Genomic DNA, 14,172 nt, shown 5'->3' on the forward strand with positions numbered 1-14,172 from the left:
CATGTATAAACGCTACATCTTTCAAAAGAAGTTGGAAACTGCCCAACCACAGAAAGACAGCCTAGCAAAGACTAAGAGTACAGAGGAAAAGCTGCTGAGAGTGAACAGGGTCCTCAAGGGCCCGAGGGGCCTACAGAAAATGCACCTCCAAGCAGTGGGAGATGAGAGCGTCTGGGGGAAACAGAATGCCCAGCCATCTGTGGCGAGCACTGCCGAAGAAAGAAGGCTCAGGAGGCCATCCCCAAGAAAGCTGAAACAGCTACTCATGGTGCAGAGGCCCAGGAAGCTGGTGGGAAAGTCCTCCAATGCAGAGTCTTCATTCATAAAGGAACACAAGGCAGCAGGTTCCTCTACCCTGAAACAGTACTTCAAGGGCAGGCCTTCTGCCTCCATCCCTCCAGAATCCCCACCTGAGGTTAAAAGCAAATCAAAAGACTTATCCAACACTATACTTGTTTTAGAAGATGCAAAGGCTAGAGTTAGAAATATTAAGGATTTTGAACTAATCTCACATTCTGGGAAAAAATACATCTTCCATAAAATTAGGACTCATCGGGTCCACAGAAAACCCAAAGTCAAAAGGAGTCAAAAGTTCAGAAAGAAAAGTTCGCCCAATAGAATGATGCTTGCAAGCCCTCCGTTCTCTGTAGGGAGGAGTCTCATAAATTCCCCTCCGCGAGAGCCTGTTTCATCTTCAGGAGAAGTGACTTCTCAGGAAAATCCTTTTCCAGAATTATTTTCGCTTTCAGACCCTTCGATAGAAAACACCACTTCAGAAAACAATACTGCACAAAACGTTTCTGAAGAAATTATTTCTACAGGAAACTCTAGTCTGCCAGGAGGAACCAGCCCTGGAAACACTACCCATAGGAACGTCTCCACTGCACATTCTACTGTTGCTGCAGACAACAGTATGCCAACTGTTCAACACACCAACGAAACACAATGGGAGTAGCACAACACGGGCACTGAATTATCCTCTAAGCCCACAGGCTTCACTTTCCTGGGGTTCACATCCCCGGGTGATCAGGTTGAAACTCAGCTAAAGCAGCAGCTGCGGTCCCTCATCCCCAACAATGTCATGCGAAGGCTCATTTCTCATGTTATCCAGACTTTGAAAATAGACTGCTCGGAGACCCACGTGCAGCTGGCCTGTGCCAACCTCATCTCTAGAACAGGCCTCCTGATGAAGCTTCTCAGCAAGCAGCAAGAAGTAAAGGTGTCCAAAGCGGAATGGGATACGGACCAGTGGAAAAGTGACAACTCTGTCAGTGAGAGCACAGAAGCCCAGAGTGAGCAGAAAGAGCAGGAGTCAAGTGAGGTGAGGAGAACCCCTGAAACATGGGACCTGGACTTTTACTCAGTTTAGGACATGCCATGAACGTGCCCAAGCAGGAATACCACGGGCTCCTAGTCTGTATCTTACCTTCAGCCGTGAAACTGGCTAAGACAGTGATCTCCCACTTGGCTCATTTAGAGAGTGTGCCACTATTCCTAGGGTAGACGAGAAGAGGACATAACACAGGACAACTAAATTGTAGGTAAATAAATTGTAGAAGAAAAGGCTAATGATAAGATTAATAACACTAAATTTAGCTTGTTCTTATAGAAGCTACTCGCCTGGAAGGATTGGGTTTTATAGTAGTTTAAGAATAGTTAGCTATTGTTTAGAATAGGTTTAAGAAGAGTTAGCTTTCATCCCTTGTATCTCCTTGTTTTTAAAAAATTTGTCATTTATTTTTTTAGCTCACAAAAGAAGTTCCAGGATATGGCTGTAACAACAAACTCATCTTGGCAATATCTGTAACTGTAGTAGTGACGATTTTGGTTACAATTCTCTGTCTCATTGAGGTAAGGACAATAATTCATTCAGATTCAGAACCCACAAACTGAGAATGAAAGCCACCTTTCCACCTACTACTACTTGATTCTTCTCTTTAGTCATGAGGACTGAGATACAATTTGTTCTTTTACTGAAAATTATATCCCCAGGATTTTTGTTTTCTTTTTTTCGGTGCGTTGGTTCTTCATTGCAGTGCGCAGGCTTCTCATTGCGGTGGCTTCTCTTGTTGTGGAGTACGGGCTCTAGGCGCGCAGGCTCAGGAGTTGTGGCGCACGGACTTAGTTGCTCCGCAGCATGTGGGACCGTCCCAGACCAAGGATCTAACCCGTGTCCCCTGCACTGGCAGGCGGATTCTCAACTATTGTGCCACCAGGGAAGTCCCCACAGGATTTTTAAAGGAACTCCACTGCCAGGAGATCTCTATGGAATTGGATCCATGATAACAAGCCATTGGAGTATTTTGACAAGTTAAGTTTATAAGAAGGCCAGAGTTGACATGATAGCAAAATTTCTTCAACTCAAAAAACTATGCTGATTTGATGTACTCGCCTGTCACTCTCAGTCTACCGTTGATTTCTTTCCTTGTTGGCTGAAGTGATGAGAGGTATACGATCTCCATACTCAGGGAGCTATCAGTCACCCTGGGAGGGCTAAAAGGACATGCCTAAAAGATAAAAGCATGATCTCATCAATTCCTTAGGTTTACTTAGCAGCTTTCTTCTCCAGTGTATTAGGAATTGTGTAGATAGGTTCCATTAAAACACTGCAAGTAAAATCCTGCCTCAGGCTACCCTAAAGTATGTCATATTTATAGTAGCCTATTCCTGGAGCTAGCCTGTTTACCTTTTGGTCAGTTACATAATGGTTTGTCACTTTTCCCAACAGGCAGTTGCTAACATTAAAAGAGTGATTTTAATAAGCTGGCAATCTTGATTCTACCCTACCAGTCCAACCTGCTTTATTTACCTTTTCTCTTGTTATGGCAGCCCTCCATTGGAGCCAAAGCAGCTCCTCCCTATACGCTAGTTACACCACACCCATTCCTACTTTTGTCTGTGCCTTTGCCCATCTAAATTTCCTTGATTTTGCTTTGCCTGTGGAAGTCCTATGAATCTCTCAAAAGCCAACTCAAGTTCAGATATCTTTCTTCATAAAGCCTTCCCTGAATACTCCAGCCCTCCCGATCCTAGTCCTGTGAGGTTTGTCACCATTTCTTAGGGGCCATAGCAAAGCAGTCGCCTCCCCTCAGAACTCACAAAAGTGGTAAGCAGTTTTTAAAAAGGCAGCCCCCCAAGAGAGAAACACCAAGGTTAGCACATCATGGAGCTGAGCAGAGACGTGTAAGGACTAATGGCTTCCTGGCCTATCAGACTTGAATAAAACCTGACATGATGTACTAATTTCTAAAGAGAAATGTGTCTATCTGCAGGAGGGTTGGTCAGTAGTGAAAGCATAGAAAAGGTGAGGAGAGACCAACATGGGCAGCGCCCATCCTCACATTGCCCGAGAGTAGAGATGGCACCTTCGGCAGCAGAACTGAAGAGTCAGGCCCACTAGCCAGGCTGTGCCTGTTGAGGAGCTGGATGGATCCAGCTGCCTCAGGCCTTCCCATTAAATTCTGGATTCAGCTGATTCCTTTTCTAATTCTGTTCTCACCAAGTAGCCTTCGATTGTGTGATTGTGCTTTAGTGTGCCACGGAGGCCTGTCTCCACAGAAGGTAATTCTCTGATTGTGTAGACACGGATGCCCTGTGTGTAGAACAGCTGTATTTCTCATTGTCAAGTAATAATTTGGCATTCTGATTTTTGATCAATCCTGTGCTATTGATAAAGTGAGACTGCCACAACAGGAAGACGTGAGTTCTCTCTTGGTGAGGAAGAGTATGATTTCTGAGCCTAGGAGGCTGGGGACTAGCATGGGGTCAGCTTGCTAGTCATTGGCCATTGCCCAGACTGTACCCTCTACATCTCCAGGTGGCATATGGCCTTTTGCTTTTTTAGAATTTCTGTAAAGTCCCCTTTTTATTGTTTCTAACTTCTATGTAGTTTAACCTTGAATTTGTTTTGTTTTGTTTTGGCCTGCGGGATCTTAGTTCGCCAAGTAGGGATTGCACCTGTACCCTCGGCAGTGAAAGCGAGGAGTCCTAACCGTTATTTCCTCTCCCCACTTATATGATAAGCTCTTTGAGGACAGGGGCCATGCAGTGTTCTTCCTATGGTAGACACTAATGGTGTTCAACGGAAGAGAGATGAGGCGTTATGTCAATTCCACAGTGAGGAATCATGCAACCGAATATTTATTTGAAGTAGCATCGAGTCCAGCAACAGACCATGTGTTCTTAAGACTTTTGAAACGTCATGTTTTAATATTCCAATCAGTGGGAGAAAATGAATAAATGGTGATAGAATAGCTGCCTAACTATTTGGGGGGTAAAGAATAGCAGATCCCCATTTTTCATCTTAAATAAACATATTTCCATAAATGTGAAAAAAGACCACATAAAGGTATTAGAAGAAAATAAAAGCAATATTTTTATAATCTTATTGTGGGAAAGAGCCTTCAGAGCCTGATGCCACAAGCAGAGCCTTTGATATATTCCACCATCTTGTCTGTGACACCAGCTTAGCACTGATTCATGCCAAGCGTAAGATGAAGAGTCATCCATATATCGTCTGATTTAATGCCCACAGTCCTGTGAGGATGATATTACTATCCCTTCTTCATAGATGAAGGAGATCAATGTAAGGCCCCAGTGGCCAAACCAAAAGCAGAAGCCAGTTTCACCCGACTGCAAAGCTTGTGCTCCCTACTCCACTCTTTTGTCTTGTCTCCTTAGAGACAAAAACACTGGAAAGATTCGAAACACTGGAATTCAATGAAAGCCAGTATTTCTTTACTATAAAGAGTTTTTTGTTTGTTTGTTTGTTTGTTTGTTTGCGGGTGGCGGGGTTTGGCCATGCTGTGCAGCTTGTGGGATCTTAGTTCCCTGATCAGGGATTGAAACTCGGGCCGCAGCAGTGAAAGCGCCAAGCCCTAACCACTGGACCACCAGGGAACTCCCATGAGTTTTATAAGTCAACAAGAAGAAGACAAACAGTCCAGGGGAAAAGGGGGCAAGGGCTGTTCAGAGTAGCAGGTGTGTTGACAGTCTGCCACCATATCTGCCCGTCCTCTCCTCATGGCTCATGTGGGGTGGATTTTGTTAGCCAGGCCTTTGTCACCTCATGACGTACAAATAATCTCTAATATTTTCTTCAAGTACTTTTATAATCCGTCTAGAGTTTGTTGTATTTGTTTTTTAGTGTGGTTGAGGTAGGGGATCTAACTTTTCCCCCCTACATGAAGATCTAATTGTTTTCAAATCTTTCACTGAATGGTTTATTCTTTCTTCCCTGGTCTAATATACTATCTTCATCTGGACTCTATTCTGTGATCCAGTTATCTTGTCCTGTACCAGTACCAATATCACACTGCTTAATTCCAGTTGCTCTATAACATATTTTATATCTGGTAGGGCAAGTTCCTACTCTTTGACCTTCTTTTTCATACATTTCATAACTATTCTTACATATATTCTCTACCAAATGTCAGCTGGCCAGGTTTTATTTAAAAATTATTTTGGATATAAATGGATTGCATTGAATTTGTAGGTTAATTTGAGGAGAAATGACCTCTTTACAACATTCTAGGAGGATGGTATCTCATGCCATGTAAGTACTTCTTCTTAATGTCCTTCAGAAAAGTTTGAATATTTTCATCACAGAGGTCTTACAAATTTTTGGTTAAGTTTATTGCTAGGTACTTTATGCATTTTTATTGATATAGTAAATGGGATGTTTCTTCTGTTTTTTAGTGAGTTATTTGTGTTATATGGGAAAGCTGTTGAGGCTTATATGTTGATCTCTTGATTTTGTGTGTAGCCATCTTACTCATGTTACTTCCAATAAAATTTCGGTTGATTCTTTTGGTCTTTTTAGGTCCCTCATTTCATATGCAAATATGTTTGTCTCTTCCTTTCCCATACTTCGTTTTTCTTACCGTACTGATTAAGACCTCCTCCACAATGATCGATAGTAGCAGTAATGATGGGCATCCTACTCTTGTTCTTGACTTTAAAGCAATGCTTAGGTTTCTGCTAGATACTTTTATTTTCTTTTCCTACTTCTAAGAATTTTTATTAGGAATTATCTGTTGAAAGTTATCTAAAACCGTCAATAAAATATATCTCCAGCTGCCTGCAAGACCCTAAGGTACTGTGGAAGAGTCAAAGGATTATTAAACAGGGTAGAATTCCTTTCCTTAAAAAAGTTATCATCTCACTGAGTAGATAAGATTTAAAGTAAAAAGGAATGAATAAAGATCTGGAAATAATTGTAATGGATAATCATGATCATGTTTTCTTTCAGAACAGATTTATTCTCATAGAATTGCAAAAGGGGAAGATAAAAAAAGAAGCAGAAGATAAATATTGGTCTTTTAAAGCAGAATTTTACAACTAGAGGAGAACTTAGAACTCATCTATTTCAATTTCCTCACCAAAGGCAGGAAGAATGTTTAATTACCCTAATGGTTTACCCTAATTTATTTATCAGCAGAATTAGCTTCCCAGCCCAAGCTGAGTTAGAACAGGACTGGCACAGATTCATCTGCTTTTACTAGTCCTTTAAGGAAAGAGGGTGGACGGGGAGAGGTTTTGGTTGTACCTGTTCCTGCTGGCCGGGTGCCTGGTTCCTAGGCATCAGGCCAGGCCAGAGGCCTTCTAGGAGGCTCTGCGGTAGGGAGGGCCACATGGTTGGGGATTTAGGGGCTGGCCTCACTCAAAGCTGACGAAAGGTAGAACCTATGAGTCCCTTCTGTAAAGTGGCAAGAAAACTTCCCTTCTCACCCTACTGTTTTTCAGGCGCCTACTCTCTATTCCCTTTATCCAAACCTCATAGAATTTTAACCGGGAGAAACTTTAGACAGCAGTTTGTCTCTTCCTTTTATAATAAGGAAATGGAGAAAGAGAAAGGGAAAATATCTTGCCCCATGGTCATACTGCTAGTGATTATCAAAAAGAAGAGGGTCCCTTTCCACTGAGGACTTCTCTACTGATCACACTGTGCTTGGGCTGTGAGCTCCGTTTTATGTCACAATTCAGTATACACATACTATATGGGCATAAGTAGTTTCTGAAACTAACTTATTGTGCACTCTGATTTTTTTCTATTCTATTTGTATTCAAAAAGAGTATTTTGTGTTTCCCTGCTGGTCATGGCCTTTAAACTGATATCACAATTCACTGACACCTCAGTGACAACCTGCAATATGAAAGTCAGAGAGCTATAGATAATTTTGCTAGTTGGGTTCAGGTGTTTACTTGGTGTGATTCAACTTATAGGATAGGATAGAGCAGCCAGGAAAATAAAAGCACCTTCTCCCCACAGCCACACCCCCAGCAAATGCTGCATGTGCGACTAAGTCCGAAGCAGACTGGTGTGAAGCGCATCTAGAGAGTAACGTGTTTCTGCCCAGCGCCACTGTGCAGTGTTTTCTCTGCACGAGGGCTCTTGGCCAAGGGCCAAGAAAGGTGAACGGGGCTGAAAATCCTGCCTATACTCCACGCTAAGCCACATGCAAAGGTCTCCCCAGAGACACGGGGGGACCATTTTGGACTGACACAGAGAACTTCTGGAAGGCCAGCATGCATGGGATGATTTTCAAGATCCCGGGTCTGTGGTGATTTTGCTCGTTGTGATTACGGACTGAGGTACCCATTTAGTCCTAATAAGACCAGAGATAACACATTGTGAGAGAGATGATAAATGACATGTAACACTAACTGTGTGTGTTTTCCTCTAAGGGGCTTTTTTCGATTTCTGCTGCATAAGAGAAGCTCAGGGGAAAGTGAGAGTCAGGTAAATTTGAGGGGGATATAGTACTGTGGCCAGAGAAAGCAGGGGAGATGCTGAATTAATATTTCCCTTTCTGTGTTCCAAGAGGGCTTTTTCGGGAGAAGGCAGCCACTTTGGCTTAGGGATATGTATAGGCCTCTCAACGCCACACACAAGGAAAACATGGCACAGAAGCTACACGACAGGGAGTCTTCTGATGAGGATGAGATATTCTATAAGGATGCAGGGTAAATTATAGGGGACAAGTTAAAATTCTCCTCTAAAATGAGGAAATAATGAAAACTATAATTGTTCGTTTCAAAAGTAAAAGCCTTGGCATTATTCTTCTTACCCCAGGGAAGTCATCAAAGCCCCAGCAGAGAAGCTTCTGGCTGCATATTGGGTTGATGAAGGGGCGGGTGAGGAAAGTGAGACAGCACACGAGACAGCCACAGAGTGAGCCCTGTTCTGCCTCAAGCCACCTGCAAATTTTATTTTCTAATATTGGCTTCTCAGCATTGCTTGCAAAATACTTATTTTTCTCATACTAAAATGTATAAATTCATAGCCAAGTCTAACCATGTGGTAAGGAATTAAAATACAAATAGTTGAATATTTATACACCACTAACAAGGGCCTGCAAGAAGAAGCAGAGCTGAAACTAGAATCCCTCATGGTAGCCAGTACTTCCACAAGAGGAAATGTGGGCAAAGGAGGATGAGTAGAAGGATGAAGAGGGGCTTCCCTCCCTTGTTTCCCCAGTATCATCAGTCCCTGGGAACTGGAAAACATACCATCCTCAAGGGGCATAGATCGTTAAGTCAAATAACAATTTATTCTGGTGCTCTCTCTCCTGGTTCATCAAGTACCAGTTATTTACAACATACTCGACCTCCTGCCCATAGAGGATCATCTACTTCTGGCCCCTCTCGTATGGTCATTGTGGTTGCCAGAATATTTGGATCACTGGGCCTCCCTCCACTGTGGAGCCAAGGCCTGACTTGTCTCCCAAGTTCTCAAACTCATGTACAAATGTGTACCCTGTCTTGGTAGGGGGTTCTCCACCATTTCAAGCTGGTGGAAAATTCCCATTGGGTTGTTTTTTTTCTTTAAAAAGAAATCCCAACCCTTGGATAACTAGCAGGGAGGTGCCAGAAAGACAGGGTGAAGAAGAATGTGTGAGAGCAGCCATTGCCCAAGATGGCCCTCCTCAGGCCCTGGCCTCTCCTGACCCCACTGAGGGTCAGCTGTGTGCTGCTCGGCTCCCTCCAGCTCAGCCCAGCACCAAACCTACCCACCTCCTGCCTCACCCAGCACAGGCCCAGGGCTGCATGATTCCAAGTGCTTATATAGTGACAGTGCCACCTGCGGAAGGTGCAAAGGCTCTTCCACTCCTGCCAAGAAAGTCATTAATCACATTTCTTAAGTCAGTGAGAGTTAAATAGATTAATGAGTAAAAGAAATTCTGAATGAACAGGATTTGATAATCTACCAAAATGACCACAGATAGTGCTGGTGGTTTAGTAACATGAGGTGAAGAACTGTGCAAGCCATGGGGTGATAGCACACGGTCCCCCAGAGGATCAGTGGGCCTGGGAGATGGCCCAGCAGGTTCTGCCGGTTGAGTGGGGTTCCAAGCAAAGTGAACGGCCCATCAGTTCTTCTGAGTTATGAGTTTGCTGATGCTGCATGAGAGACATCTGTTCTCTCAGTGCCTGCCCAAGTCACCTCCCAAAGGTTCTTACTGAGAATGAAAAACAAGTGTTTTTCTCTGGGCGGTGACTTCAGTGAGCCGACAAGTATTTTCTGTGTTTAAGGCGCATGACTAATACTACTAACAATAGAAAGCAGCAGCAGCTAACACTTACCACTTGCTTGCTTGGTGCCAAGCCCTGGGTTAGGCATCTTATGGTCTTATTTAGCCCAACAGTCCGTGGAAGCATATCTTGTTAGCCTCGTTTGACAGATAGGAAACAGGATTTAAAGAATGTAGGTAACCTGCTCAAGAACCCAAGGCCCCACGTCCAAAAGTGTGAGTTAAGGTTGGAGCCCAGAACTGTTAGACTCCAACAGGGATGCAGAGAAGTATAAGCTGTGTTTGCCACCAAAGAGTTGATAACAATGATAATAATGAGGAGAAGGAGGCAGCTGCTGTTTATTGAGCACCTGCTATGGACCAGGTACAGTACTAGGCACTTTGGTTACACTATTAGGTCACAAGAGCGGAAAGTCCCCATGCCCACTCAAACTCTGTAATGAGTGGGGGTCTGATTTCAGTAAAGAGGTGGTCACAAAGACACGGAGCTGACGAGAAACCAGGGGTAGAGATCCTTGTACTGCTGGGCTTCCCAAAGTGTGGACCAGGATTCCAGGTAGCTCCAGGTTCCTAGTTTGGGATATTTCCATTATTTCAAAGTTGGTACATAAATGAGGCTTAGATAATATTTTTTGTATCATACTACCTCAGATTTGCACAATTTTTTATTAGTCTCAAATGCTACCCTACCATATTTCTAAATTAAAATTGCCAAGAGTAAGATTCTGCTTGGCCCAGCTTGACCGAGATTGGGCAGTGTTTTTGCCAGAGCCAGAGACTTCACCTGGCCAGCCTGTGAGTGAGCTGTCTCTCCTTGGATCAGGGAGTCATCCCTGGCTGTGGCCCAGAAGCAGGAGGGGTGCCCAGGGTCAGGTGGTACAACACATGGCCGCCTGGGGCTGCCTCTGTCACCATCTTATGATGGACAAACTAGCTCAGAGCCCAACTCCTTACTGAGACCTGCGAGATAGAAGGGGAGAGGGAGATACAAGGCCAACAGCTACTAAATGAATGCAAATTCTGATTCCGATGAAATCTGTCAGAGAATTTAGCCACTTTTTGAAAGATAATGAAATGAGACAATACATGATTAGGGCAAAAATGATACAGGGAAGAAAATTGTAGAATTCAGAGGAGGGAAGGTTAGGAAACTAGGGAGGGTCCATGAAAAAGGCAGAACTTGATCTGGGCCTGCATTATTGTGGCTGGTGCTGGGGAAAGAGTTGATTAGGACAAAGTCCCTTCTCTTGTGGGGCCTTAAGACTGAGAGGAGGCACAGACACCTGAAGATATATTATATATAGAAGACAGTGTGTTGACATGACAATGGCAGTGTACCAAGAAGTGGTTCAGTTCTTGGTTGGCTGGAAAGGAGAAAATGTGAGGGATGGCTTAGAGGAGGGGAAGAAGAAGAAAGCCAAACAGAAGTTTCTTGGGAGGACGAGATGAAGGAAAGGCATTCTAGACGGAGGACAGTACAGAGGCAAGAAGCATGAAACCTTGGGTGGGCTTGAAGCGTGTGCAGTCTGGTGTTCCCAAGCATGAAGCACAAGGAGGAAAGGGCAGTAGGTGAGGCAGTGCGGGAGAGCAGAGACCCAATCCCAAAGGGCCTGGTCAAGGCGCACAAACTACAATGTTTTAAATAGAGAAGAGACATGACCAAGCTTGAGTTTTATAAAGAGTACTTTGATGGTGGCCTAAAAGTAGAGAGGCTGAGAGGTCAACTTGGGTGTTTAGACCAAGTAGGAACTGGGAGAAAATGGGGCACCAGACCAGAGGTTTTGATGCAACTGAAGAGCACGTACTCTGGATACACATGAGTGAGAACTGGAAGGACAAGAGCTTATGTTCAGAGAATGAAAGATTGTATATTTAAGATTTTTTATGACAAACTCCAGATGATGATAAGGTCGAAATGTAACCTGGGAATGGAGATCAGTGAGGTGTTGGGAATCCAGAAGGTGATGAGAAATAATTTGGATAGTCCTGGACACTCATTCCTTTCCCCTTTCAGTAGCTCAGTAAAAAGCTAGCTCAGCAGGTACCAGCGAGCTCAATGGAAAAAATAGGCTCCCCCTCCTACTGCGACCATTTCTGTCACCAAGCAGTTGCCACTGTTAGTAGTATAGACGTTCCCTGCCTCACCATCCCTGTAACTGTGACGCACTCCAGGCTGGCTCCTTCTCTACGGGAACTCTGGTCATGGGACACACAATCCAGGTAAGTCTGGTCTAATCCCCTTCTCTGAAAGCTTGAGGGATTGAGTGCACCCTGTTATTGTTCTGCTTATAAGTTCCCCCCGCCCTGAACAATAAAACCCTACTGTATATTTGCACAGTAGGGGGTTGAGGAATTTCGTGCCCAGGAAAATCTGTGCGTTGTTGGCATGGTAAGTATTGTGGTAGATGTGGAACCTAGAAAAATGGTACAGATGAGCCGGTTTGCAGGGCAGAAGTTGAGACACAGATGTAGAGAACAGACATATGGACACCAAGGGGGGAAAACTGCGGTGGGGTGGGGCTGGTGGTGTGCTGAATTGGGCGATTGGGATTGACATGTATACACTGATGTGTATAAAATTGATGACTAAGAACCTGCAGTATAAACAAACAAACAAACACAACAACTAATACTAAACTTTCATTGGGTTATTTGTATGGAAATATGTTAATACAAATGTTTCAGACATTACATGAAATTTCTAAAAATCTTATATGTTCTGGTATCATGTTATAAGTCATAATCCTAGTTATTATTTTAAAATGTATATCTCAGAAATAACTAATTTTCTTGTCAACTGCATTATTATGAACTTTCATCAAATCTTTAACCGTGGTCATTTTTAAGTCTTTTGTCATTTACAGACAGTTCTGGGTGTACTCTGATGCTTTTGCAAATATGTTCCTATAAAAGGGTTTCATCTTCAAGAAATTCATGGAAAAGACTCTGACAAGTACAGGTTTCTGGTAACTGACTGTACTGCTGAACTGAATGAATAAGCATTTTCAGAACTCTAATGAAAAACTGATGAACTCATAAAAGTGCTAACAAAAGGTCAAGATGGAAAAAAAATTAATTACATGGCACTGAGTGAACTGATGAGGATGAGTATAATTTTTGTGACTTTCTGTTTGAATTTAAAAAAAATAAAAAAAAATAAAAATTAAAAATAAAAAAAATCCCACAAGGACTCAGAGGCAAAGAATATACAAATCAATTTTCACTGCAAAGTAAAGGAGCTGTTACAGTGGAGGATTACTGGACTGAATGTCAATATTATGACATAGTATGAGTGTGTTTCATGTTTGGTAATTGCAATCATTTTTGCTTTTGTTGTGGTCATCCATGTACAATGCTTGGTGTCAGTCTATTTATCTCTTGTAAAAATAAAATACAGCGTGTGTGTGTGAAAAAAAAAAAAAAAAGGAAAAAAAGAATAAAGAAACTGTGTTCCCAAATGAAACCCTGGGATAGGATTAGTCATTTACATCTTTTAAAAATAAAGTCCAACAGTATTAGAGCTGTGGTATACTTATTGGAAAAAAAAAAAAAAAACTATTGTGGTAGAGGAAACGACTTGGAGCCCATGACCGAAGTCCCCAACCGTTACGAGGGCATCATTCATTAAAATGCCAGTTCAAAATACTGAGAGTCTCAAGTCTGTCTGGTTCAACCCCTGAATCAGACAGTGTATTGATTATCTGGTGGTATGTAACAGATCACACCAAAATAGTGGCTCAAAACAACAATAAACATTTATTCCTCACAATTTCTGAGTCAAGCCTTTAGGGGAATATCTTGGGCAGTTCTGGCTCTGGGTCTCTCACGAGGTCCTCAAGATATCGGCCAGGGCTGCAGTCATCTGATGGCTGGACTGAGGCTGCAGGGTCCACTTCCAAGGTGGTTCACTCCCTTACCTGGCTGCCAGGGTCGTGCTGGTTGTTAGAGGGAGGCCTCCTTTCCTCCCTGCATGGGCCTGTCCACCTGCTACTTGATTGAATGTCCTCACTACACGATGGCTGGCTTCCTCCAGAGGGAGCTGTCCAAGAGAGAGACAGAGGTTATTCCTCTTATGGCCTGGCCTCAGAAGGCACATAACACCACTTCTGCCACATAGCATGGTTAGAAGTCAGTCACTCGTTCCAGCTCACATTCAAGAGGAGGGGATTTAGACTCCACCTTTTGAAGAAAGAAGAGTCAAAGAATTTGCGGACATATTTTAAAACTACCATAGACAAGAAAATAGAAAGCACTCTAGATATTTCAAGCCAAAAAAAAAAAAAAGCCAGAAAGAGAGAAAGATTATATCCAAACAGTTGGTGCTTATCATTGAGGGGGCTAAGGGTGGTGAAAGTTGGGGATGGGGGGCATTGCAGCACTAGCCTTCAGGTTACTTTACCACAGCTGCTTTCCATAGACTCAAAACTGCTGCTGCCACTCAGAAGTCAGGAAACTTTGGGAAGCCACTGATGAGGTCATTGCAGCCCCAAAGCCCCAAGGGTGGTGACTAGATGGGGAATATGGAGTGTACTGCAGAGGAGGAAAAAATGATTTCCATCTGCTTTCCACCTTCCAAATTTCACACAAGTACATTTCGTTGGCAGAACCCTGCTGTCGAGGGGATCTGTGAAATATGGTT

At 43.2% G+C, this 14,172-nt stretch overlaps 1 protein-coding gene across 2 annotated transcripts; it reads left to right on the plus strand.

Annotated features, from left to right (window-relative positions):
• The first annotated feature begins 780 nt into the window (after positions 1 to 780).
• LOC137755302 (leucine-rich repeat-containing protein 37B-like) lies at positions 781 to 12,170 on the plus strand. 2 transcript variants are annotated; one of them, XM_068531393.1, is made up of 3 exons: positions 781 to 1,321; positions 1,747 to 1,851; positions 6,251 to 12,170. In XM_068531393.1, exons 1-3 carry the CDS (start codon positions 1,082 to 1,084, stop codon positions 6,341 to 6,343), a joined length of 438 nt encoding a protein of 145 aa, XP_068387494.1. In that variant the 5' UTR covers positions 781 to 1,081; the 3' UTR covers positions 6,344 to 12,170. The 2 variants fall into 2 exon arrangements, with proteins under 2 accessions (XP_068387494.1, XP_068387495.1); XM_068531394.1 differs by having other exon boundaries at positions 7,271 to 12,170.
• Positions 12,171 to 14,172: the final 2,002 nt, after the last annotated feature.

This window comes from Eschrichtius robustus, chromosome 20 (assembly GCF_028021215.1).
Source record: "Eschrichtius robustus isolate mEscRob2 chromosome 20, mEscRob2.pri, whole genome shotgun sequence".
Classification (NCBI taxonomy): Eukaryota; Metazoa; Chordata; class Mammalia; order Artiodactyla; family Eschrichtiidae; genus Eschrichtius; species Eschrichtius robustus.